At 50.5% G+C, this 22,340-nt stretch overlaps 3 protein-coding genes and 1 long non-coding RNA gene across 4 annotated transcripts; 3 read left to right on the top strand and 1 right to left on the bottom strand.

The window, feature by feature from the left end:
* Positions 1-572: 572 nt before the first annotated feature.
* On the top strand, positions 573-1,879 carry LOC112886810 (transcription factor MYB24-like). The gene is made up of 3 exons (XM_025952806.1): positions 573-780; positions 914-1,043; positions 1,147-1,879. Exons 1-3 carry the CDS (start codon positions 603-605, stop codon positions 1,595-1,597), a joined length of 759 nt encoding a protein of 252 aa, XP_025808591.1. The 5' UTR covers positions 573-602; the 3' UTR covers positions 1,598-1,879.
* Positions 1,880-3,406: 1,527 nt separating this feature from the next.
* On the top strand, positions 3,407-6,395 carry LOC112887729. The gene is made up of 4 exons (XR_003227612.1): positions 3,407-4,331; positions 4,423-5,731; positions 5,902-5,961; positions 6,170-6,395. It is a non-coding gene; the product is annotated as an uncharacterized LOC112887729 (long non-coding RNA).
* Positions 6,396-6,671: 276 nt separating this feature from the next.
* On the bottom strand, positions 6,672-7,571 carry LOC112887728 (50S ribosomal protein L12, chloroplastic-like). The gene has a single exon (XM_025953990.1). It carries the CDS (start codon positions 7,467-7,469, stop codon positions 6,930-6,932), a length of 540 nt encoding a protein of 179 aa, XP_025809775.1. The 5' UTR covers positions 7,470-7,571; the 3' UTR covers positions 6,672-6,929.
* Positions 7,572-20,953: 13,382 nt separating this feature from the next.
* On the top strand, positions 20,954-21,511 carry LOC112885204. Its single transcript, XM_025950857.1, has 2 exons — positions 20,954-21,304; positions 21,347-21,511. The coding sequence occupies exons 1-2, from the start codon at positions 20,954-20,956 to the stop codon at positions 21,509-21,511; spliced, it is 516 nt and encodes a 171-aa protein (XP_025806642.1).
* The last annotated feature ends 829 nt before the right edge of the window (positions 21,512-22,340 follow it).

Below are 22,340 nucleotides of genomic sequence, written 5' to 3'. Positions count from 1 at the left end.
GCGAGCGCTCGCTCGGCTTCAGTTGTGGACAGGAGGACGCTGCGTCGCGCTCCGTCCAATCATGGAAAGCCTGAACGCGCTGCGACCGGGTCGGGACGTGGCTTCTAGCCGTCAGCTTTTGCGTTTCGGCACCTTCACGGCCCTTGTGGTAGTGTTACTGCAGACCGAGCTGACTCCGTCGAGATTGTCGGCCCGTTCGGAACCTGGAAGCTTCTGGAACCCCGCTCCTGCCTACTGGGATAGTGGGATGGCAGCTCCGAAGGCCGAAGCGCTGCTACTTGCCACAAGAAACCCACGGCGAGACGGCGCTTTCGCCGGTACCAAAATATCTCCCTAGCGCTCGATTTTCCGGCCCACTTGCTTTCGCCCTGAACAGTTGGCTATGTAGGGAGTGGATATTTCGCCTGGAGACACAACCCAAAGAGCCATACCGGGGCCTCCCCGCGAGCGTCTTTCGAGTTAGGCGTACCGATCCCAGCGTGGCGGCGGCTTCGCGTCGCGACGGGCCGGCGCCACACGCCACTATAAAAAAATCGCGCGGCGACGGATGGCCAGGCTCGGCGCGGCGAGGCAACGGGTCGGAGCTGAGCTGAGGCTGAGCCATGCAATCCGCCATGGACGCCGGCGCCGTCGTGCAGGTGCAGGTGCCGGTGCCGGTGCCGCCCGAGCGGGCGGCGGCCATGCGCAAGGGCCCCTGGACGATGGAGGAGGACCACGTCCTCGTCAACTACATCGCCGCCCACGGCGAGGGCGCGTGGAACAACCTCGCCCGCGCCGCCGGTTAGTAGCATTGCATTGCGTTGGCGCGCGCGCGCCCTACCTCTCGCCGTGGTCGATCGCTTGGTCTTCCCCTTTCTTTTTTCCTTCCCCTTTACGGCTTACGCGACGTGAGTGCTGTTGTTCTGGGCCGCAGGGCTGCACCGCACCGGGAAGAGCTGCCGGCTGCGGTGGCTGAACTACCTGCACCCGCACGTGCGGCGCGGCAACATGACGGCGGAGGAGCAGGAGCTCATCGTCCAGCTGCAGGCCAGATGGGGCAACAAGTACACATCGACGACCCGCGTCGATCCGCCGGTTAATTTCCTTGCGCTCTAGCACCAACGGAACTGCGAACTGCCTAACCGATTGCCGATTTTCCAACGCAAGGTGGTCGAGGATCGCCAAGCACCTCCCTGGCCGGACGGACAACGAGGTCAAGAACTTCTGGAGGACCAAGATACAGCCCAAGAGGCACCGGAGCAGTGACTGCAGCAGCAGTGCCATGGAAGCCATCGCCATGGCCGGCATATGCCGTGGCATGGGCATGGCAGGCCATAGAAGCAGTACTCCGGCGATCACAGAGGGCCAAGGCAGCAGCAGCCACTCCGACAGGACAGGGGTCACGCAGGACTACGGCATTGTGACCCAGCAGCCGAGCATATCGTCTAGCGTGGCGGACCATCTCGGCTACGGAGTCCATGGACCAGGAGGAGGAGGCGCTGGAGCCATGGACATGGACATGGACTTCCTTCCGGAGTTCTTGGCCGCGTCGGGGGAGAACTTCTGGGCCATCGACGACTTCTGGACGACGATGCAGTCGTTTCATGGCAACATCTGATATGATTGGAAGCCTGGAACGTGCACACGTCCGTATTCATTTGCACGTCGTGGAGAAAGGTGGGGGTTGTTATCAGAATAATCCTCCGATCCTTGTGGATTAGTAAAAAAGTTCAAAGCAGTTTGCTGGACTCCTCTTTCTGCCAAACAAGCCTAGCTATTTGATTGGCTGTTGCCACGGTATAGTAGGGGTGTACGATACATGCCTGTATGCTTGTGTGTATTTAATTTGCCTGTTTGGCTGCTGCCACGGTATAGTAGGGGTGTACAATTTATGCGTGTATGCTGGGTGTATTTGCCTATTTGGCTCTTGCTCATGACAAGTTGCACGCCTCTATATAGAGATGGAATTTTTCACTGCTAAACTGCCGATGCTTCCCTTCTCCCTTCAGCATTTTTTTTGTTCAATTTTTTTATACTTGAATATATGCTATTTTTGGTTTACATGATGTTTTTTAACAAAAAAAATGTTGAATGTGTACTGGGATTGAATGGGAACCAGAGTGCAATTGATTTTCACTTTTAGCAAGTTGGATGAACTCCGGATCCATACTCTTGGAATCGACTGATGCAACGTACTCCCTCTGATCACAAGTATTTGTTGTTTGGGATATTGATGTGGTTTACATGGTGCAACTTTGACCATCAATTCCTATACAAGATTTTTTATTTCAAATGAAAAAAAACTATATATAATGAAATATTGTCGTGGTGAATCTAGTAGCATCAATGTTATATATGTTGCCAAACTATCTGTATTTTTAGTTTTATTAACGGCCAAAGCTACACAAATTTGATTTAGGAACTTCTGCCTGCATGCTTGGACAGCTGGGGGTGTTTGGTTGACGATGAACCATTCGTTGTACTTAGGAGCATACCCAAACCGTAATGCAGAACAGCTCCTATTTAGAACAGGCATGGTGACAACCCGTGCAAGTCGCAAGGTAGCGTGGCGCATCCATGCCTAGCTATGGGCCTGTGTCTGTCCCTTTCCACATCCGAGAAACGAAAATGCAGCGCAGGTAGCTGGTACAACAAGCAAATTTAGTAATTCCTCTGTTTCAAAATATTATTCATTTTTAGTTGTATCCCAAGTCAAATTTCTTCATCTTAATCAATTTTGAAAAACAAATCAACAACTGTAATAGCAAATAAATGCACGACGGGACATATTTCTTAGTGAATTTATCAAAGCTGTTACCGATAATATTAATGTAGGTGCATTTGTATAATTTTCTATAATCTAGCCGAAGTTAAAGTTTAACTTAGAATAAACTAAAACGACGTACGTCTCCTAACGGGCGGGAGTAGCTATCCCGGTGGCCTGGCTGCACGCACTTTGCACGAAAGTCGCTAGCCCGGAACCGGTTGCGCCCCCTTTCGCCGGTGAGCTGACCGGTGCAAGCAGCGGTGGTCTTGGGCTGGGCAAACGCACGTGGCAGCGATGGAGATAGCGGGTGGAGTTGGGCTTGGGAGCTTTCGGTTTCGCGTCTCTGGTCTCACCGGCTTCCGGCAACCGGCGGCAAGTGGACGCTCGCGCAAAAGGCAGGCCACGTCGGGCGCGAAGAGCCCGCGGCAGCTCGGCGTCTTTGGGCCCAGGGCATCCATCAATGCGGGATCGTGCTCTTGTGCGCTTCGTTCTTACTCGCCCTGTTCGTCGGTTCAGCGAAATCGGGTACCAGCCCGCACCCGACCCAGAAGGACCCGTCGTCCTGGTCCTAGCGCAGGTTGGAGCCGGACCGGTGTGGACCCATACGATGGAAACAGTGGTATGCTGGTTTGCGGTGTGGATCCGTGAAAACCATCGAGACCACGGTACATCGAAAGAAAAAAAAAAAAGAGAGCAGCTGCGGCGGACGGCGGCGACGGCCGGTGGCCAGGAAGAAGATGCCGCACGACGGCCTCGCTTGAGGCCTCGAGGTGGAGGCTGCGCTTGCGGCCGAGGCAGCGTGGGAACTGGAGACTGTTGCATCCATGGCTATTGGATCCTTGGATATGGATGTGGACTCACCACCGCATCTCCCCATGGAGACCTCTGCTAACAAGTTTTCCCTTCTATCCTTCTTGTGTCATTGGTTCCATTACTCTTTTCATATCTATTCATTTTTTTCTTGGATTGTATTCAGCCATGAACCCTAACTCAGATCGAGATTAGGCTTAGTTTGCAAAGAAAGGGATGGGTGCAAGATTCAATCCATAGTAATCCCTGCCATGTTCTTAGTTCTTGTTTGGAATTTAGCTGTGGAATTCGAGAACTGTATCTTTGATTTATCCTTCAAAAGAGGGACATATTTTTCCCCTTCCATTGCTGATTGTGATATACACTACCTGAATGATTGAGTATGGTGGAAGAAATCCCTGTGTTCATTATCCGTTAGTCTATGTTTCTTCAAAATATGTTTTATTTCAGAGTTGTTCACTTTGTTCAGCTAGCAGGTTTGTTTCGGTCATCTTATCAGGAGCTTGACTATCATTCTGGTTGGTCTATTCGCTTCTAGACTAACATACGAAACCATGAATGTCACAGACATTTCTAGCCTATGACATAATGTTGACAATAATTATTTCATGTTATACTGGATCGTGAAGAACATTCTTTGGAAGTACTTGCAGCAAATCCCCTAGAAGATAGCAGCGAGAGAATGAATAGGTTAATTGTTATGCAGAAAAGGTTATTGGAAGCAAAGAAGCGAAAGAGATCAATTTCATCAGTTCACACATCAAATTCTGTACATGTAAGCTTTTTTGCCAATCTCAATTTACAGTAGCACAAATATTTAGTTAGATTATTATTGCAGCTGGATAATCAGTTAATTATTATTGCAGTTGGATACTCAGTTAACTAGCTCTCCCACTCCGGTCTCTCCAGTTCAGAAAAGAAGTAAAAGAGTTGGTTCAAGAAAATCACTAGTTTGGAAGCATTTCGATACAGGATTAAGGGGTCAAAGCATTTCGATACAGGATTAAAAGGGGTCAAGATCCTGTTGCAGTGTGCAAATATTGTGAACAAGTATATGCATGTGATAGATCCACACATGGAACTAGCACCTTATGGTACCATCTAAGAAGTTTATGCCCACAAGAGCCACTCAAGGGTCAGGACATGCAAAGGAAGGGCCAAGGGACACCCAAGCAATCTTACAGTATTGAAGACTGCCGCAAAGCACTCGCTGAGATGGTAATAATTGATGAGATGCCTTTTAATCTGTTGAAGGTGAAGGATTTAGAAGGTATTCCAAAGTGCTACAGCCGAGGTTTGACCCACCTTCAAGAATGACAGTAGCAAGGGATTGCATTCAAAGATATATTGAGGAAAAGTCCAAATTGAAGAAGATTTTGAAGAATCACAGAATCTGCCTAACAACAGATACTTGGACCTCCAAGCAAAACTTGAATTATATGAGTCTAACAGCCCATTGGATTGATGATCACTGGAAGCTGCAGAAACGGATCCTTAATTTCTGTTCGGTTGCAGATCATAAAGGGGAGACACTTGGAAAACGGGTTGAAGAATGTTTGCTGGATTGGCGTACTGATCGCCTATTCACAGTCACAGTTGACAACGCATCCTCCAATGACAAGCTAATTGAACACTTGAAGGGTGTGTGCGAAGACTGGAATGGAGTTGTGTTAAAGAATAAATTTCTTCATGTAAGGTGCTGCGCCCATATAGTCAACTTAGTCGTGAAGAGTGGACTCGAGGAACACAATCACTCTATCGAGAAGATAAGAACTAAAGAGTTCGACATTTTAGATTACTGGAAAGTAAGCTCGAATAAGTATCCCGTACTCTCCCTTTTGGCAAAGGATGTGCTAGCTGTTCTGGCTTCAACAGTTCCTTCGGAGTCAGCTTTTAGCACAGGTGGGCGTGTTATAGATCCTCTTCGCTGCAGTCTATCAACTCACACCGTTGAAGCTTCGATTTGCGCGCAAAGTTGGTTAGAGACATCTCAAAGTAAAGTGAGTGCAAGAGAGGCTGCTGAAGAGATTCAAACCTATGAGAAGATTAGAGAAGGCTATAGTTTTGGTAATTGAGTAGAAGTGCTGGCTTACGTGTCACAATTGTTAACAGTATTCTTTTCTTTTTATTCAGAGTTTCTTTCAAAGAACTGCGTGGATAACCATCAACAGATTGGTACGTCCCTTGTTGTACCAGTGAACTGAACTGTGGTGATTCAGATTTCTCTAACATATTAGTTCTTGAACTTCTGAATTGGATAGCAGCTTGGTAGCTTTGTGCTAAATCTGAGTTTGCCTTCAATTTTGTTTAAAACAAACTTATGTAACTTGCCTTTTTTGTTTCAGATTTCACTGAGTTTGAAGGATAGCAATTTCTGACAAGGCGCATATTTTGTTTCTGACAAGGTAAGATGATTGATTCTATAGGGTCCAAATCTGAAACATAGGATCTATAGGTATGCAAGGCAGCTACATTAGAGATTATTTGTTATGCTGCAGATTTTGTTATTATACTGTAGACATTCGTTGATCCTAACTATGCTGCATATTTTGTTGTTACGCTATATAGACATTCATTGGTCATGACTATTCTTTTATTTGTCATATGCTGCAGATTTCTTCGTTATATACTACGGGTATGCAAGTACGAGAGTATTCTTGGTGCAATACATCAACTTTATGTGAATGCATTCGGAAATTTCCTTATAGTTTAGTTAACTTAAGCTATTGTTAGATTTAAGAAATCTTTTGTATGGAACATGATCAGTTCCCTAAGCATGCTATTCTCTTTTCGTGAGGGTGTTTTTTATGTTGACTTATTGCAATTTTGGATTGAATCAGTGTGCTTGCCAGCCCACGCGGTCTTTCTACGCAGCTACCTCGGTCGGAAGCTGCAGCTTATCCACATTCATCATGAGCTTCATCAGCGCATTGCATGCTTGACTTATTGCATTTTGTATTTTGTAAAGCGAACCGCTGCGTTAACCGGTGAAACCAGCTGCCCAAACAGCCCACCATGTTAATTAAGCCGTCAGAGACCCGTCGAAATCCAGCCCGCACCGAACCAGCATATTTATCTTGGCTTGGCTTGGAAACAAAATTGTTAAAACCGGACCATGAACAGGGCGAGTTCTTACAGATTTTCAGAGTTCGAACGCTCGGTACTTGACTTGCCAAACTCATTGTGAAATATCCACCAACAAGCACGTAGCGAAAAGGTGATGTGTCGTCGTACTGAGACAACACCCAGCAGTAGAAATCTTACAGCAACAAGGGGAACAAAATTGTGTGAGAAATTGGCAAGAAAAAAAAAACTTTTGTGAAGAAAGAAGAAAAAGGAGTCCTAGTGTAAGCTATTGCCTGAGCGCATCGCCTCAGGCGATGGACACCTTGGCGCCGACCTCCTCGAGCTGCTTCTTGGCGTCCTCGGCCTCGTCCTTGCTCACGGCCTCCTTGAGCTTCTTGGGCAGGCCCTCGATGAGGTCCTTGGCCTCCTTGAGCGGCAGGTCCTTCAGCGCGCGCACCACCTTGATGGTCGCGATGCGCGCGCTGCTGGGCACCTCCTCGATCACCACGTCGAACTCCGTCTTCTCCACGGGCGCCGCGGCCTCCTCGCCGCCCGCCGCGCCGGCGCCGGGCGCGGCGACCACGGCCGCGGGGGCGAACGCGGCGGCGGTGACGCCGAGCCGATCCTGCAGGTGGTCCACAAGGCTCCGCGCCTCCTCGAGGGTGAGCCCCGAGATGGCGTCCCCGAGCTCGAGCACCTTCTGGGATGCCGTCGACGTGCAGGCGACGGCGAAGCGGCCGCCACGGCCGCGGGCGGGGAAGTTGACTGTGGCCTTGGGGAGCGAGGAGGAGGCGGTGGGGACGGTCAGTAGGGAGAAGGAGGCGGAGGAAAGGGCGGTGGAAGCCATGGCGCGCGGGTTCTTGGGTGCGCCCTGCTCACTGCTCAGGTCTGGCACCAGGAGAAAAGAGGCGGGAGCAGAGCGCGGGGATAAGATAAGACGACTCGGGGAGCGGGGGATGCGATGCGACGAGCCTTCTGACGACGTGTCAAGGGTTGTCCACGCCGCTCGCGCGATTTGCTCTGTTAGATCTGCAATGGACGGCTGAGGACGGTCATCGGGGCAGGTAAGTGGTTGACTGACATTTCTACCGCCTCCATCCTCGTCGTCTCCTTCTGCACTTCAAGTCTTCAACCGTGCGGGTTACGGCTGACGTGGCATCACTTTAGTCTGCACCAGCCAATTGCGCTGCAAGGACAAGATGGCATCCGGCACGGTTATGCAACGGAGCAACCAGAGGAACTTTGTGTTTTGTACCGCCAAGAGCAACTTCAGCAGAACTCTCTATTAAATCATCTACTTTAAGTTTAGAGGGTGGAGTAGAAAAACACTAATCCTAGCAAACCCTCTACTTGAGCCCTAAAATGAGGAGGTCCTCCAAATCTTCTCTTTCAACCCCTTCATCCGTGGGCCCCACCAACCGCCTCTTCTTTCTCTCTCCCCAGCACCTGCTCTGCTCCTCCTCATGTCGTGCAGAGCCTCCAATTTCCTATTGTGTCACGCTGCCACACCACCCCATTTCCTTTACCTTGCCACGTTGCGTGCCTGAGCTCCGGGCGCCCTCTACCTAGCCGCACCGCGCGAACCAAGCTCTAGCCGCCATCCGCGGGCCGGTGTGCCATGCTCGAGCTCCGGCCACCCCTCCCGCCGGCGTCATAAGAGCCGAGCTTTGGCCGGCCCTTGCCTGCCAGCGCCGCGCAAGCCGAGCTCGGGGTGCCCTCCTCACACTAGTGCACCCGGCTTGGGCTCCGGCCGCCCTCCGCGTGCCGATGCGCCTGGCCCGAGCTCCAGCCGCCCCTCTCGCCAGCGTCGCGCGAATTAAGCTCCGACCAGCCCTTGCCTACTGGTGCCGCGCGAGCCGGCCGCCCTCCACGCGAATCGAGCTTCAGCCGCCCCTGCCAACGTTCGTGCTCCCCATTGCCATAGGGAATAAGAAAGAAGAGGCAAAGCAGAAAAAAGAGAGAGAAGAGACATGATAAATAGGCCCCACATGTCAGGAGGAAGTAGGGGGTTTAGATTTAGTGGTTCTTGCTTGACTTGGAGGAAAAATCGAGTTTTTAAAAAATAGAGAGAGCCCCTACTTAAGTAGAGGGTCTAATTTGAAAGTATTACTGAACTTGCTCTAAATAAACTGCTACAAAAATCCATCCCATCCTCTGGGCAAAAACTGAAACTGACACAAAACGGCGGGATGCCTTATGCTTAGCTTCACCTTTACCATGGCCAGAAGGGACACGCTAGCAAAGATCCAAACCACGGCGTCCACACTAACCGCAGCCTTTGGGCTCACTCCAAGCATATTAAACCCGAGCACCGCAAGAAACAAGTACCCTCCAAATCGCTCTTAGCACGCGTGCACGATCACACCCGAAGCCGATCGGGACGGGGGAGGAATCCGAACGAGGGGGCAAGCAGCGACGACCATGTCCTCCACCACGGCGCCTCTCTTCCCCGCCGGCGCGCGCCCGTTGCAGGGGCAGCGTGACGCGGCGGCCGGCGGCAGCGGCGGCGGCGGGTCGTACACGCCGGTGTTCGTGGTGCTGGGCGTGATCGCGGCGCTGCTGGTGATCTCCTGCCTCGTGGGGCAGGTCTGCACCAAGAGGCACCTGCGGCCCCGCCGCCCGCGCAGGGACCGCGTCGCCTACTACGACGACGACATGGAGGCCGCCGGCGGGTTCAGCGCGCACGGGCCGCCGCCTCATCACGGCATCGCCAAGATGGAGGCGCCGCCGCCGGCACCGTCGGTGGAGACGCGGGCCGCCGCGGGTGACGGCGCAGCCGCTGTCGCGGTGCAGCAGCCGAGTTCCACGACGTGAATAGGCGATGGATCATCAGGTTGTCATCATGTAGCAGCAATGCGATGCCTAATTAATACGATAATGCATTTGTACGTACACCCTAGCTGTAATCATTGCTTGTTCTTGAGTTGTTTGCTAGTTCTCGCCCTGTGGCCTGTGCATAGCCTTAATATGGCCGATTCATAGAGCAACTTCTATACAAATTCATCACTTTCTCGATTTGGCTCGGAGAACTTTGGTGGCACAATGTCGGGGAACGGTGGCAGGTCGAAGAAGGCATGCCGCACGAGGCTCTCGCTGAACACCACGAACGTAGGGTAACCCCCAAAGTCGATCACCCGGCACACCCTCTTCTCTTTGAGATCGTACAGCGTGGCATCGTAGCTGATGGGCACGCGATCAGGATGGCGTTGCGCCCAACGGAGAGCGCCCTGTCCATCATCGGGGGCATGCCGATGAGCCCAAAATCTGTCGGCCGCGGCAGCGTCACTCGATGGCGCAGCGTCCACCTCTCCGCCGCCTCGTAGTCCTGCAGTAACCAGATGTCCAGCGTCAGAAGCAGCTTAGTCGCAACTCTGAGCTCCCCCTCCAACACCAGCAAGTCCCTCATCTTCTCCAGGTTCGACCGCTCCGGGTCCGGCCCTGGCGGGGCCGACATCAGGCGGACGGAACGTCTCGGAAGCCGTGTCGAACGCCAGCATCTTGCCGGCGGTCACGGTGCCTTGGGGATGCTCAGAGAACCAATGCAGGATCCCGCGATAGGACACGGGGATGCCGTACTCCGTCTCGGTGCCGGGTGCTTCCGAGTTCCGACGGAGCGCGAGTCATTCGCCGAGGCAGCGTGCTGCCAGCCGAGAGGACGTAGTAGTAGTTGGACCTGGTGCCCGCTCCTTCCTCTTGTTCTTCTTCTACGCCATGGCACAAGAGGCGGTACTCGCCGGACGAGGTGTGGAAGTAGAAGCCGCACGCGTAGGCGGTGGAGCACCGAGCCAGCACCGGCAGATTGGTCCACTGCTCCGTGATCGGGTTGCAGATGATGTACAGGCCACGGCGCGATTCCTCCAGTACAAGAAGGCCGTCGAGGGAAGCGCGAAGGCTGTAGAAGACGGGCGAGGCTCCGTCCTCGGCCAGCGAGCGCGGGTCGGAAAGGTAGAAACGCCGCCGCCCCACGGCGCCTGATGCCGCCGGCTCGAGGTCTAGGGAGAGAGGGGCGGCGCTGCGAGACAAGCCGTGTTCCGTGAACACGATCATCTCACGCGGGCGGCGGGCGGCGAGGAACGAGCGGTCCGCGGCAACGCGGCGCCAGCTCCTGCAGACGGCGCGGCAGCGGAGCACGGACTCGGAGGGGAGGCGGACAAGGATCTCGGCGAGGGCGTCCTCGCACAGAGCGTGGATGCCGCCGCCGCCGCCGCCGCCGCCGCCGCCGCCGCCGCCATGGTAAACCCTTGGTACGTTTGCAATAGGGAGCGCACAGGTCCGATGCCAATTCTAATTTAGAATCCAGAGGGCATTGTTTGTGCCGTGCAAAACTTGAGCAGTGCAGAAGTGGAGCTCCGATAAATTGATTCTCAACTCCACCTATGGGAGCAACATTTTATTTCGATATCAGCTGCTAAAGAAAAGTTCAATTTTTTTCATTCATGCAAGCTAGAAATTAAAAGGTACAACAAACTAACCTCAATGACCATGCTTGCATCTTGTTACATTAATGGCAATATTTAGATGTTTGTCAGCAAAGGATCACACACCATGATCTAGCATTATAATACTTGCTGCATGCATGCATGTTTAAGCAGCAATGCACATGAACTGCGGGCAACTCTCCCATGCGACGACAGCGCCACGCCTGGATCTGGATCTAACTTCTCTGCCAGCCAGGGCGCACCGTGCACGGCAAGGCAAGCTCCTGTCCTTCACTCCTTCTGTAAATCTGATCGAGTAATCCAAGATAGCAGTACACTTAACAATCTGCACATGAAGATTAAAAGATATCCAAACTTTCAGCGAAGGGAAGCTGCCCAACAACGCACATCCAGCGGTTTAAAAAAAAAATAAAAACATCGCATCCAGAGTCCGAGATTGGCGCGGCTCCCCGCTCAAATACAAAGGCGCAAGATAACAGCTATATGTGCCAAAAATCGGCACCGATCCCAACATTTTACCAAAATATCTTTTGCAACTAGCAAGGTGGTCCGCGCTAATAGCGCGGCAAATCTAGTTTCAGCTATCGGTACTTAGTATTTATCTTTTTTCTCTAGGTATTTTTCTTATCTTTTGTCATAGTGGTGAGGTATATGTGTAGGTTATCTTGGTGCATATATGATCTATGGACATCATAGAATGGACCTATACTCTTTTATATTCTCCTACTATTTTCTAGCATGTTTAGCTCTAGCTCTCGACATCTTGAACTGGACCGATTTCATATTCTCCCACTATTTTTCTTTATCACATTCAGTCCGGCTTTTGTGTATTTTTTGAGTTATGCTCTCAGTGTCTTTCCCAGTATCTACACCAATTAATCATCTTCTTTTCCACACCTTGAGAAAGCCAATTTCTTCGCTAGGCATCACAATCTCGATGCATGTGTAGTCCATCAACATCTTGAACTAAACCCTTCCTTGATGTTCCAATGGGATTAGCCAGACAGATCCAGACCTCTCCACCTTGCTATTCGCAAACTCTTTTAGCTATGTTTATGCCTTCTTTTATGCTTTCTGGTTCGCCTTAACCTTTTATATGTCGTTGTTCTTGTCTTCTTGGTATGGTTCCTCTCGACATCATGCACCTGCTCCATGTTAATTTGTAGGCTATTCACTTTCCCATTCATCACGGAGGCTTCACATGCATATCCATTGTGATACTCACATCCTTTTGCAGCATTTGATTTTGACCAATAGCATTTCTATATCCTTTAGGAATCACTCGGTCTTAACACGATGGTAAAAGTTGATCTATATTGCTTTCATGCTTTGATCCTAATTTTAGCTTAAATTAATTATATTTTATATAGCCTCTTTGTTAAGATATTTTAGGATAATGCAATTTGTAGATGCTATGACATCCCTAGTATGACTTTCCCATGACTATAATAAGCGAGAGGTGATTGGTTCTCATTGCATAAACATAATCGCTCAACAATACCATACCATTATGCAGTACCATTATTATGTTCACATTTTTTAATATTTATTAATAGTTATATATAATGCCTCCACTATCAAGTATATAATTCTGAAACAATAATTACATTATCGCTTAGAAAAGTATAGAAGTTAGTAACTGATCATAATTTTTTTAGGAAATTAACTGAATGATTAAGTGTTGTATAAAAAATAAAAGTATTACATCACAATTTACTTTCACATGTACCGTCTCTTTCTTTCATACTTTATCTCCTTAAGAATGGAGGGGGAGATGACAAACATGACTGCTGCAATGAATTATCAACAATGGTATATATCTCCTATCTTTCTCTCTATGGATCTAGCTGTATTCTTGAGCTTTGTTTCTATCCTATGTTTTGCCATACAATTTTCTACTTTGGGGGGTAATATTGAGTAGAAGAATTTTTTTCTGCTGATTGTCCCTATCCATCCATCACCTTACATCTCCGTGAAGCAAGGCAGCCCACGGCTATAAAGCTACACAACATCTTCACCTATTTTTATAGTTCTTACTCTACCTTGTATATTCCACGGCGATGCGCTAGTTCAAGGCTCACCAGAAAATAGCAATTCTAATGTTGTGGACTATCGTCAGGTGAGCATGGATCAGGATGTCAAGAATGTTAGTTTATTTAGCGATCCTCTCCACTTGCCTAGTTCGACTTTAGCTCCTCTAGTCACTCCCACTAAGGATGCTTTCGTAATAAAGAATCAGGTAGACACACTGAAGACATGCTAGGTGTAGGGAGACGATGATTTATGAAAAACTATTGGACGCTTCATGGTAAATTTGATTGGCACATACATATATATTTGCTCCTTTTTCTCCTTCAAAACTAATGAGTTACCTGTACAAATTTTGTATTCCTTAAGTCATGTGAGGGCAGCACATTTCATAAAATATTACTTTACATTAGTGTCTAAACCTAGTGCATAGAATTAGTCACATCTAACCTCTCTCCCTTCACGTGCTGACGTGCTGGCTTTTTATGGGCCGTAGGAATTTGCCTCCCCGTTGTTTCCTTATAAAAGGAAAAAAAATAAAGTGCTAATATTCTTGTTTTAGTTTTTGAACAGCTGATCGTCATTATTTTTCTGGAAAGTGCATATGAGGAATTAGTCAAGAGTTACTTATCTAATTACTTGTATATTTCTTTCCTTTTATATAATTTGTTATATGCATATTATTTTCTTTTCTAGTAATAATCTTAGTCGTATTCAATATGGACCTTTTACATTAATCCAATCCATTAGATCTTCATAAAATCCAACAGTGTAAATCCTTTTTTTAGATTAATATGAGAATTTCTAGATCTTCTCGGCGAACGTAGTGGTTTCTTATAATACTCCCTTAGATTCCGCCTCATTAGTTCAAATGGGGGGCGAAGCTACATTGACTTTCCCTGGTGCACACCCAGCATGGTGAAGAATAAATTCCTAATAGTTGATTCAATTTTTATCATGTAAGTTATATCGATTTTGTTCTGTGTGTTAGATACAAACTCTATCTCCTATAGTTGGTTAGGGATATTCATAGGATACGGGAGCTGTGCCTCCGTTGTTTATCTCTAAGTCCCTTGTTTATCTCTAAGTCCCTGGCGGTTGGAGCTAGGACTCCTATTCTTGTACGATGTCATATCTATATAAATAGATCACCATGGCCTTATGAGAGGGTCATTGAGTTTTCCCGATCAACATGGTATCACAGCTAAGGCTTTAATCGATCCATGAGTGAATTGACCTCCTCCTCCCCTCTCACCACATCCTCTATCAACGCCCCTACGCCTGTCATGGCTGCCCTCCCTCTCCACCATGCCGTGACCATCAAGCTTACGAAGGCCAATTACCTTCTCTGGTGAGCGCAACTGCTTCCATACCTCCGGAGTTCCAATCTCTTCAGGTACCATGATGGCTCTACGGTGGCTCCTGCCCAGATGATTCCGGCGTCAACGACAGACGGGGCGCAGCTCGTCCTCAACCCAGCATACACGGCATGGTACCTCGCCGATTAGCAGCTTCTCAGCAGCCTTCTCTCCTCCATGTCTGAGGAGATCCTGCGAGACGTTATCGACGCAACGACGTCAAGGGAGGTCTGGGACTCCCTCCAGAAGAAGTTCTCTTCATCTACTCGTGCTCGCACTGTTCAACTACGAGTTGAACTTGCCACCGCGCAGAAGCGCGACCTCTCGGCGGCAGATTACTTTGGAAAGATCAAGAACCTGGCGTCCGAGATGGCAGCTGCAGATGCTGCCCTACGTGACGATGAAGTTCTGTCATATCTTCTTGCAGGGTTGCCCTCTGAATATGATCCATATGTCACCGTGATAACAACCATGGCATCTGTCACGCTGGATGATGCATATGCGCACCTCGTCGCTTTTGAAGCCCGGCAATTAAAACATCAGGCGGCTCTTCAGCTGAATGTTGGTTCTTCTGCAAACTATGTGGGGCGTGGCAACAATAATCAGAATCGCGGGCGTAGCAAAAACCAGAAACGAGGACGTGGATCCAATCAAAATCGTGGACGTGGTGGTGCTCCGCCTCGTGCCAATTCTTATCGTCGCAGCACTCCGTCCTCAAAACCCATCTGCCAGATCTGTGGCAAGGTGGGTCATACTACGATACGCTACTGGTACAGGATGGATGAAGCCTACAACGAGGATCCTCCCTTAGCTGCCTTTGCATCTACATCCTCAAAGGTCGACACCGGTTGGTACACCGACACCGGCGCCAACAACCACATCACCAGTGACCTCGACCGTCTGGCTGTCCGTGAACATTATCACGGCAATGATCAAGTCCAAGTTGGTAATGGCACAAGTTTGCCTATTAAACATACCGGTCATTGTTCAATTCATACTGCTGCACGTCCTCTTGCATTACATAAAGTGTTGCATGTTCCTCAAATTGCCAAGAATCTTCTTTCTGTTCATAAATTTTCTAGAGATAATGATGTGTTTTTTGAATATCATCCTTGGCATTTTTCTATTAAGGATCGCCAGTCGAGGAGAAGTCTGCTGGAAGGACGATGTGAATCAGGGCTTTATCCTATCAAGGCGACGGATGTTCCTCCCCTCAAGCGTGCTCTTGCTACTCGTACCATTAGTTCCTCGCAATGACATGCTCGGCTCGGACACCCCTCCCCTCAAGTAGTGAGATCTATTTCACTTTTGAATAAACTTCCATGCTCTAGGGATCCAACTCCCTCTATTTGTGATGCTTGTCAGCTTGCTAAAAGTCATCAATTACCATATAGTTCTTCAGTCCATCATTCTTCATCCCCTTTGGATCTTATTTTTTCTGATGTGTGGGGCCCTGCGCCTACTTCAGTTGGTGGATACAAATACTATATCAGTTTTATTGATGACTTTTCTAAGTTCTCCTGGATATATTTGATGCATGATCGATCTGAGGCACCACACATTTTTATGCAATTTAAAACTCACGTTGAGCGTCTCCTTGATACTACTATAAAGCGCGTTCAATCCGGTTGGGGAGGGGAATACAGAAAAATGCACAATACCTTCTTTAGTACCCTTGGCATTACTCATCATGTTTCTTGTCCACACACACATCAACAGAACGGATCTGGCGAACGCAAGCACCGCCACATAGTTGAGACTGGTCTTGCTCTCTTAAGTTTTGGGATGATGCTTTCCTTACTGCCACATATCTTATAAATCGCATGACTACAAGGGTCATTGATAATTCCAGTCCTCTTGAGCGTCTTTTTCACACTAAACCCAATTGCTCCTTGCTACGTGTGTTCGGCTATGCTTGTTGGCCTCATTTGCGAGCTTATAACAAAAATAAACTTGCTTTCCGCTCTATGGAGTGTGTTTTTCTTGGCTACAGTTCCTTGCATAAAGGGTACAAGTGTCTTGATCGATCCTCTGGCCATGTATATGTATCTAGGGATGTTGTCTTTGATGAACATGTCTTCCCTTTTTACCGAGATTCTACAAATCCTGCATCATCTGTGCGTAGTTTGCATTTGGACAACAGCAGTGTTAATTTGAACTTTGATCGTATGTGTACTCCTGTGTCTGCTAACCCCCTGCGTGCAGCAGATCCGATGCAATCTCCCTCGAACTCCGTGGAGCCCTCTGCAAGTACCCTGCCGAGCGAATCTGTCTTGCCTACCGTGCTAATCATTGCCGGGGCCGGTCCGATCACCTCTGCGCCCGCCTTGGTGTCTTCCGGTGCCACGCTCCCGCCTGATGATTTGGGGCTGTCAGGATCGGCGTCAAACGTGGCGTCCTCTGATTTGGCACCACCACTCTCCGTGCCTCCTACGGCTAATGATCGCGCCACTGCTTCATCTACCTCGGCTCTTGCACCAGCCTCTCTCGATACTGAGCCAACGGTGGATGTTACAGTGCCTGCTCATCCATATGGCACTCGCCTGCGCCACAATATACGACAACCAAAGAAGCGGACAGATGGTACAGTAACATACTCAGTGGTACGTTCATCTCCTCAAGAACTCACTTCTCACAAGATTGCACTTCAAGATCCTTTATGGCGCCAAGCTATGTCTGATGAATTTGATGCTCTGCTAAGAAATAAGACGTGGCATCTTGTTCCTTCTCGACCGGGCCTCAATATAATCAATTGTAAGTGGGTCTTCAAAATTAAGCAAAAGCCGGATGGTTCTGTTGATCGTTACAAGGCCCATCTGGTTGCGAAGGGATTTAAATAGCAGTATGGCGTTGATTATGATGCCACATTCAGTCCTGTGGTTAAGCCTACTACCATACGTCTTCTGTTGTCTCTAGCTGTCTCACGAGGATGGGTGATCCGCCAAATTGATATCCAAAACGCATTCTTGCATGGCTTTCTTGATGAAGAGGTCTACATGAAGCAGCCTCCTGGTTTTGAGGATTCTGTTCATCCGGATCATATTTGCAAGCTTGACAAATCGCTTTATGGATTAAAGCAGGCCCCTAGAGCGTGGTTTGCTCGTCTCAGCACCAAATTGGTCCAATTGGGGTTCTCGGCATCTAAGGCTGATATTTCGCTCTACCTTTTCAATAAGGCTAGCCTTCAGATTTATTTTCTTATATATGTCGACAACATCATTATCATCAGCTCCTCCACTGCTGCCACTGATCGGTTGCTTGGTCAGCTAAGGTCTGAATTTGCAGTTAAAGATTTGGGACCCCTGAGCTACTTCTTGGGAATTGAGGTACGCCGTGATTCTGATGGCCTCACTCTTATGCAGCCAAAGTATATTCATGACCTCTTGGAACGCACAAATATGCTCTCTACGGGTGGTGTTCCTACCCCCATGCTTCCGGTTGATAAGCTTGGTCATAATGAAGGTGAATGTTTATCGCCAGATGATGCTACCAAATATCGGAGTATAGTCGGTGCTCTCCAGTACTTGTTGTTGACGCGCCCTGATATTTCCTTCTCCGTTAATAAGGTGTGCCAATACATGTCTGCTCCGACTACGGCCCATTGGAGTGCGGTTAAGCGAATTTTACGTTACCTTCGGCAGACTATACATCTTGGTCTTCGGTTCACCAAGTCTGGCCCCATGTTTCTCAGTGCGTTTTCAGACGCTGACTGGGCCGGTAATATGGATGACCGGCGAAGCACAGGAGGGTACGCCATATTCTTTGGTGGTAATCTTATTGCCTGGAGTGCTCGGAAACAAGCTACCTTTCTCACGTTCTAGTACAGAAGCGGAGTACAAAGTCCTTGCTGATGCAACCGCGGAGATCATCTGGATTCAAGTGCTGCTTCATGAACTTGGGATTTCTTTGCATAAACCTCCAAGTCTTTGGTGTGACAACATTAGTGCCACGTATCTTACTGCAAATCCTATCTTCCATGGGCGCACGAAGCATGTGGAGATTGATTATCACTTTGTCTGTGAACGCGTTGCCATGAAGCAGCTTGATGTTCGAATTATTTCCTCCAAGGACCAGTTGGCAGATATCATGACTAAAGCACTCCCAGCTCCGGTCTTCACATTTCTACGAAGCAATCTGAACTTGGTTGAACGGCGTCCAGATTGAGGGGGTGTTAGATACAAACTCTATCTCCTATAGTTGGTTATCTCCTATAGTTGGTTAGGGATATTCATAGGATACGGGAGCTGTGCCTTCCTTGTTTATCTCTAAGTCCCTGACGGTTGGAGTTAGGATATTATTCTTGTACGATGTCATATGTATATAAATAGATTGCGAGGGTCATTGAGTTTTCCCGATCAACACTGTGTAACGGAGAGTAGAGTGCACCAGGGTCCTACTAGCTCCGCACCTGAAATGGCGTCCCCACTTTTGCCGGAGAGCTGAAGCGGTTGGAACGCTAGTACTGACGAGGGCGTCTCGATCTCGTTTGCGTTTGGTCCGCTCCCTTTCTCTGACGGGCGGCAGTAACGGACATGCATGGACCGAGAAGCTGCAAGAAGCCTGCAAGCGAAGCAGCGGCTCCCGGGAGCAGGTATTCGCATCGGAACTCTCTCCTGATCCCTGTTATGTTCAGCTCCGGTCTTTGCCGCTGCTGCGTCAAACAAATGACCAAATGAGATTCCATGTCTAGCTGTACGTGCACTTCCCTTTGATCCTTTCCCATCGCAGAACTACCGAGGGCGCGGCTGATGACGACGTATTTGCCCATTGATCTTAGGGTTTGGTCCGATCTTATTTCGTCCATGACTTCGCACGATTAAATTGGTCATGGCATCTGTTTCACCTTTCCAATCGGTCGTGTATAGTAGCTGCATGCAATGCGATTGATGAACTGAGAACCCCCGGTCGGTATGGACTTGTCCTGTATGTACCACTGCTGCTGATGCATGCTACAGTAGTAGATATTGCCTCACGTCAACTACTGGATATCACGGCGTGTAGACGTCCCTGCAATGCGCCGTGCGCAGCTGGTCCTGATGCACATTTCCGAACAGTCCAGCTGCATTTCCCTACTCATTTCTTGTTCAGAACCAGGAGAATCGGAACACCAGATGCCTCTGATGGTGGTCGCTCTTCTCGCAATCTAGGTGCTAGCCCAAATCCAAGCTAGTGCGCGGCCAGTGTGCTACTTAAGCTAGCTGCAGGAACAGGAAGAACAGTGCCCATGTACCTGACAGCTCGTAGCAGGCGGAGATCATTGCCATAAGATTCCGACACGTTCTCCACATGCACCGAGGCGCCTCCATCTCCGCATCCGTGTTTTCTAGTCAGCCGTCTTGCTTGTCACTACGCCCCCAGTAATGACACGCCACCGCATGGTCATCAGCTACGCTTGTCGCCTTCTGATCAATGTACTCTCCCTCCCAAAGCAACCCTTGTCTGAATTCTGAAACCCTGCCGCTCAATACGCAGCCACGAAGCCACCCCACAGCACAGCAGTGGGAGCAGCCAGCCTGAAGGCTCCAGACCTTCAGCCACGGCCACTCGCACTGCCTCTGAAGCCTGAACCCTCTCACAGTCTCTTGCCTCCAAGCCAGAGGCCACACCGGTTTCTCACGGGCTCGCATGTGAGGGGTTACCACTGGGAGCAAACTACCACCCCCCTGCTGGCCTGGAACGAATCAGACACGAGATCGAGATGCGTTGGCCGCTACAGTTTCCACTTGTACTGCCGCTGACGTGCCCGCACAGTAGACGGATTAAAATGCCGGCCGCTTTTACCCCCCGAAATGGCGCCCTGCGCGGGCCTTCAACTCACCCCCGGGGGGGGGGGGGGGGTACCCTCCCTGCGCCCCCCACACCGCAAAAAGCGTGAGAGCGAAAGCACCAGAGCTTGCAGTTTTCGAGCACTGTAGCTACCCGTCCTCGCCCCCGCCCGCGGCCATCACCGTTCCGTGTATGCCCCCTGGCCTGTAGTCTGTAGAGTAGAGTGATCCAGCTCATGCTACCTCACCTCGCCAGCCTCAAGGCCACCGGCCGGCCGGCCGGCGACGAGGGGGGGAGTAAATCCGGCCTCGCGTCTTTGGTCGGTTTTGCTTGTTCTGTTGCGGCCAAATGTGGCGTACGGGCGGAAGTGCGGTGCGAGCCTCTTGCTTGTGGCTGTGGCTTGGTGTTCAACAGGCTGCTGTTTCCTGTTCGTGGCGTGGAAGAGGCTAGCTAGCCTGCGAGTGACTTTACTGAGAGACGATGCAGTAATAAAAAAGTTTTACCGACCCGGCCTGGAGCTGCGGTGCAGGACGCAGCGCACGCGCCGCGCGCGCGGCTGCTCGTAACCCGGAAGCCACCTACAAAACGCTCGCCGTGTGTCGTGTCGCGATCATTCGCCGGGGGCGGGCTACGGCTAGTCGCCTACTACCACCGGTCCGGTCCGGCTCGCTTCCCACTCCCGAGCTCACCGCGTGTGCACCTCAGCGCCTTTCTGCTGCTGTACGATGAGCAGGGGGCAGATGGGGAAGGAGCAGCAGCGCGAGGCGGCGCAGTGTCGCGGTGGGAACAGCGCGGTGGCGGCGCCCCCGAGGCGCGGGCGCTGGTTCGACGAGGAGCCGCCCACCACGACGGCTGCGGCGGCGGCGGGGCGCGCGGGGTGGAGGTGCCGGTCCTGCGCGGCGGTGGCGATCGCGGACTGTGTCGCGCTGGGGTGCTGCCCGTGCGCGGTCGTCAGCCTGCTTGGGCTGGCGCTCGTCAAGGCGCCGCTCGTCGTGGGCCGCCGCTGCGTCGGCCGCCTCAGGAGGCGCCGCCGCTTCCTGCTGCACAAGAAGCGGGTGCGCGACGTCGCCGCGGCCTCCGCGGCGGCGGCGGCCACGACCATCATAGCCGCGGCGTGCGACATCCGCGACAAGGGTGCCAAGGCGGAGACGCTTCCTCCGCCCGGCGCCGCGGCCGTTGCGGCGACCGCGCCGGCGCCGGGCCAGGCCGAGGCTGCGGAGCTGGCGTGGCTGGACGAGATGTACCGGGTGGGGCATTGGGGCTTCGGCCGCGTGTCCTTCTCGGGGAAGACCCCGTGACCGTGAATGCGCCGCCGCCGTCAGGCTAGCCGCCAGCCGCACGAGTGCCGGCGGCCGCGCGCGGCGGTGGGAGGGGAGCAAGCAAGTCCTCGTCGGACGTACGCGTCAAACGTGCGGCGCTGCTGCATGATTGGTGCGCCGAAGGCACGTGGCTGCTCTGATTTGATGGTTCATTTTTTTTCTTTGTCCGGGCGGGGTAGATTTCAGGTCGGGCTTGTCGGGTGCACGGCATGTTTGGCGCCTAGTTTGGGCCCGGCCCTTTGGGTTTGGTAGTTCTTCGTTGCGGAGGTGCACGGCCTGTTAGGGGATTGAATTGGCAGCCCTTTTTGCTTGCACGGATCACGATGTGATGTGCCATTTGTTCCGTGCGGAAGGGAAAACAGAAGTTTCAATGGATGACTGGGTTTTTTTTGCCGGTTGCTCGTCTCCCTACTTTACCTCAGTCTTTCACTGCTATCGAGTTATTTACCACATCGGTAAGTCCCTACTAAAATAGAAGTACATGGGTGAAACATAATTTTACTACTACATACATAGTGCCCTAGACTAGTGCAAGTGCAGAGGACAGAGGTCAATGCACTGTTCCACACTTCCACGACGCGCATGTGAATAAATACAGGAGACGAGCATGATCGGCCGAAAGCCCCAAAGGCAGCACATGGGGAGACACTCCACGTTTTTTTTTAGATACTTGGACACTCCACGATTTGAGCACATCAGCGTGAAAACGAGGAAGGCCACCTATAGGATTCTAGGTCATCAAAATAGCCTTTTTTTTTCCTCTTCTTCCGTTCATGTGTAAGATCTTACGGAACAAGCAACTACAGTC

This window comes from Panicum hallii, chromosome 3, assembly GCF_002211085.1.
Source record: "Panicum hallii strain FIL2 chromosome 3, PHallii_v3.1, whole genome shotgun sequence".
Taxonomy (NCBI): Eukaryota; Viridiplantae; Streptophyta; class Magnoliopsida; order Poales; family Poaceae; genus Panicum; species Panicum hallii.
Note: the sequence above shows the minus strand (reverse complement) of the source record. Positions and strands in the feature narration are given on the sequence as shown.

Coding starts and splice junctions, on each gene's coding strand:
- LOC112886810 (XM_025952806.1), top strand. CDS start 603: ATGCAATCCGCCATGGACGCCGGCGCCGTCGTGCAGGTGCAGGTGCCG. Junction 781..913: donor CAACCTCGCCCGCGCCGCCG/GTTAGTAGCATT, acceptor TCTGGGCCGCAG/GGCTGCACCGCACCGGGAAG. Junction 1,044..1,146: donor CAGGCCAGATGGGGCAACAA/GTACACATCGAC, acceptor TTCCAACGCAAG/GTGGTCGAGGATCGCCAAGC.
- LOC112887728 (XM_025953990.1), bottom strand. CDS start 7,469: ATGGCTTCCACCGCCCTTTCCTCCGCCTCCTTCTCCCTACTGACCGTC.
- LOC112885204 (XM_025950857.1), top strand. CDS start 20,954: ATGGGGAAGGAGCAGCAGCGCGAGGCGGCGCAGTGTCGCGGTGGGAAC. Junction 21,305..21,346: donor CGGCCTCCGCGGCGGCGGCG/GCCACGACCATC, acceptor ATCCGCGACAAG/GGTGCCAAGGCGGAGACGCT.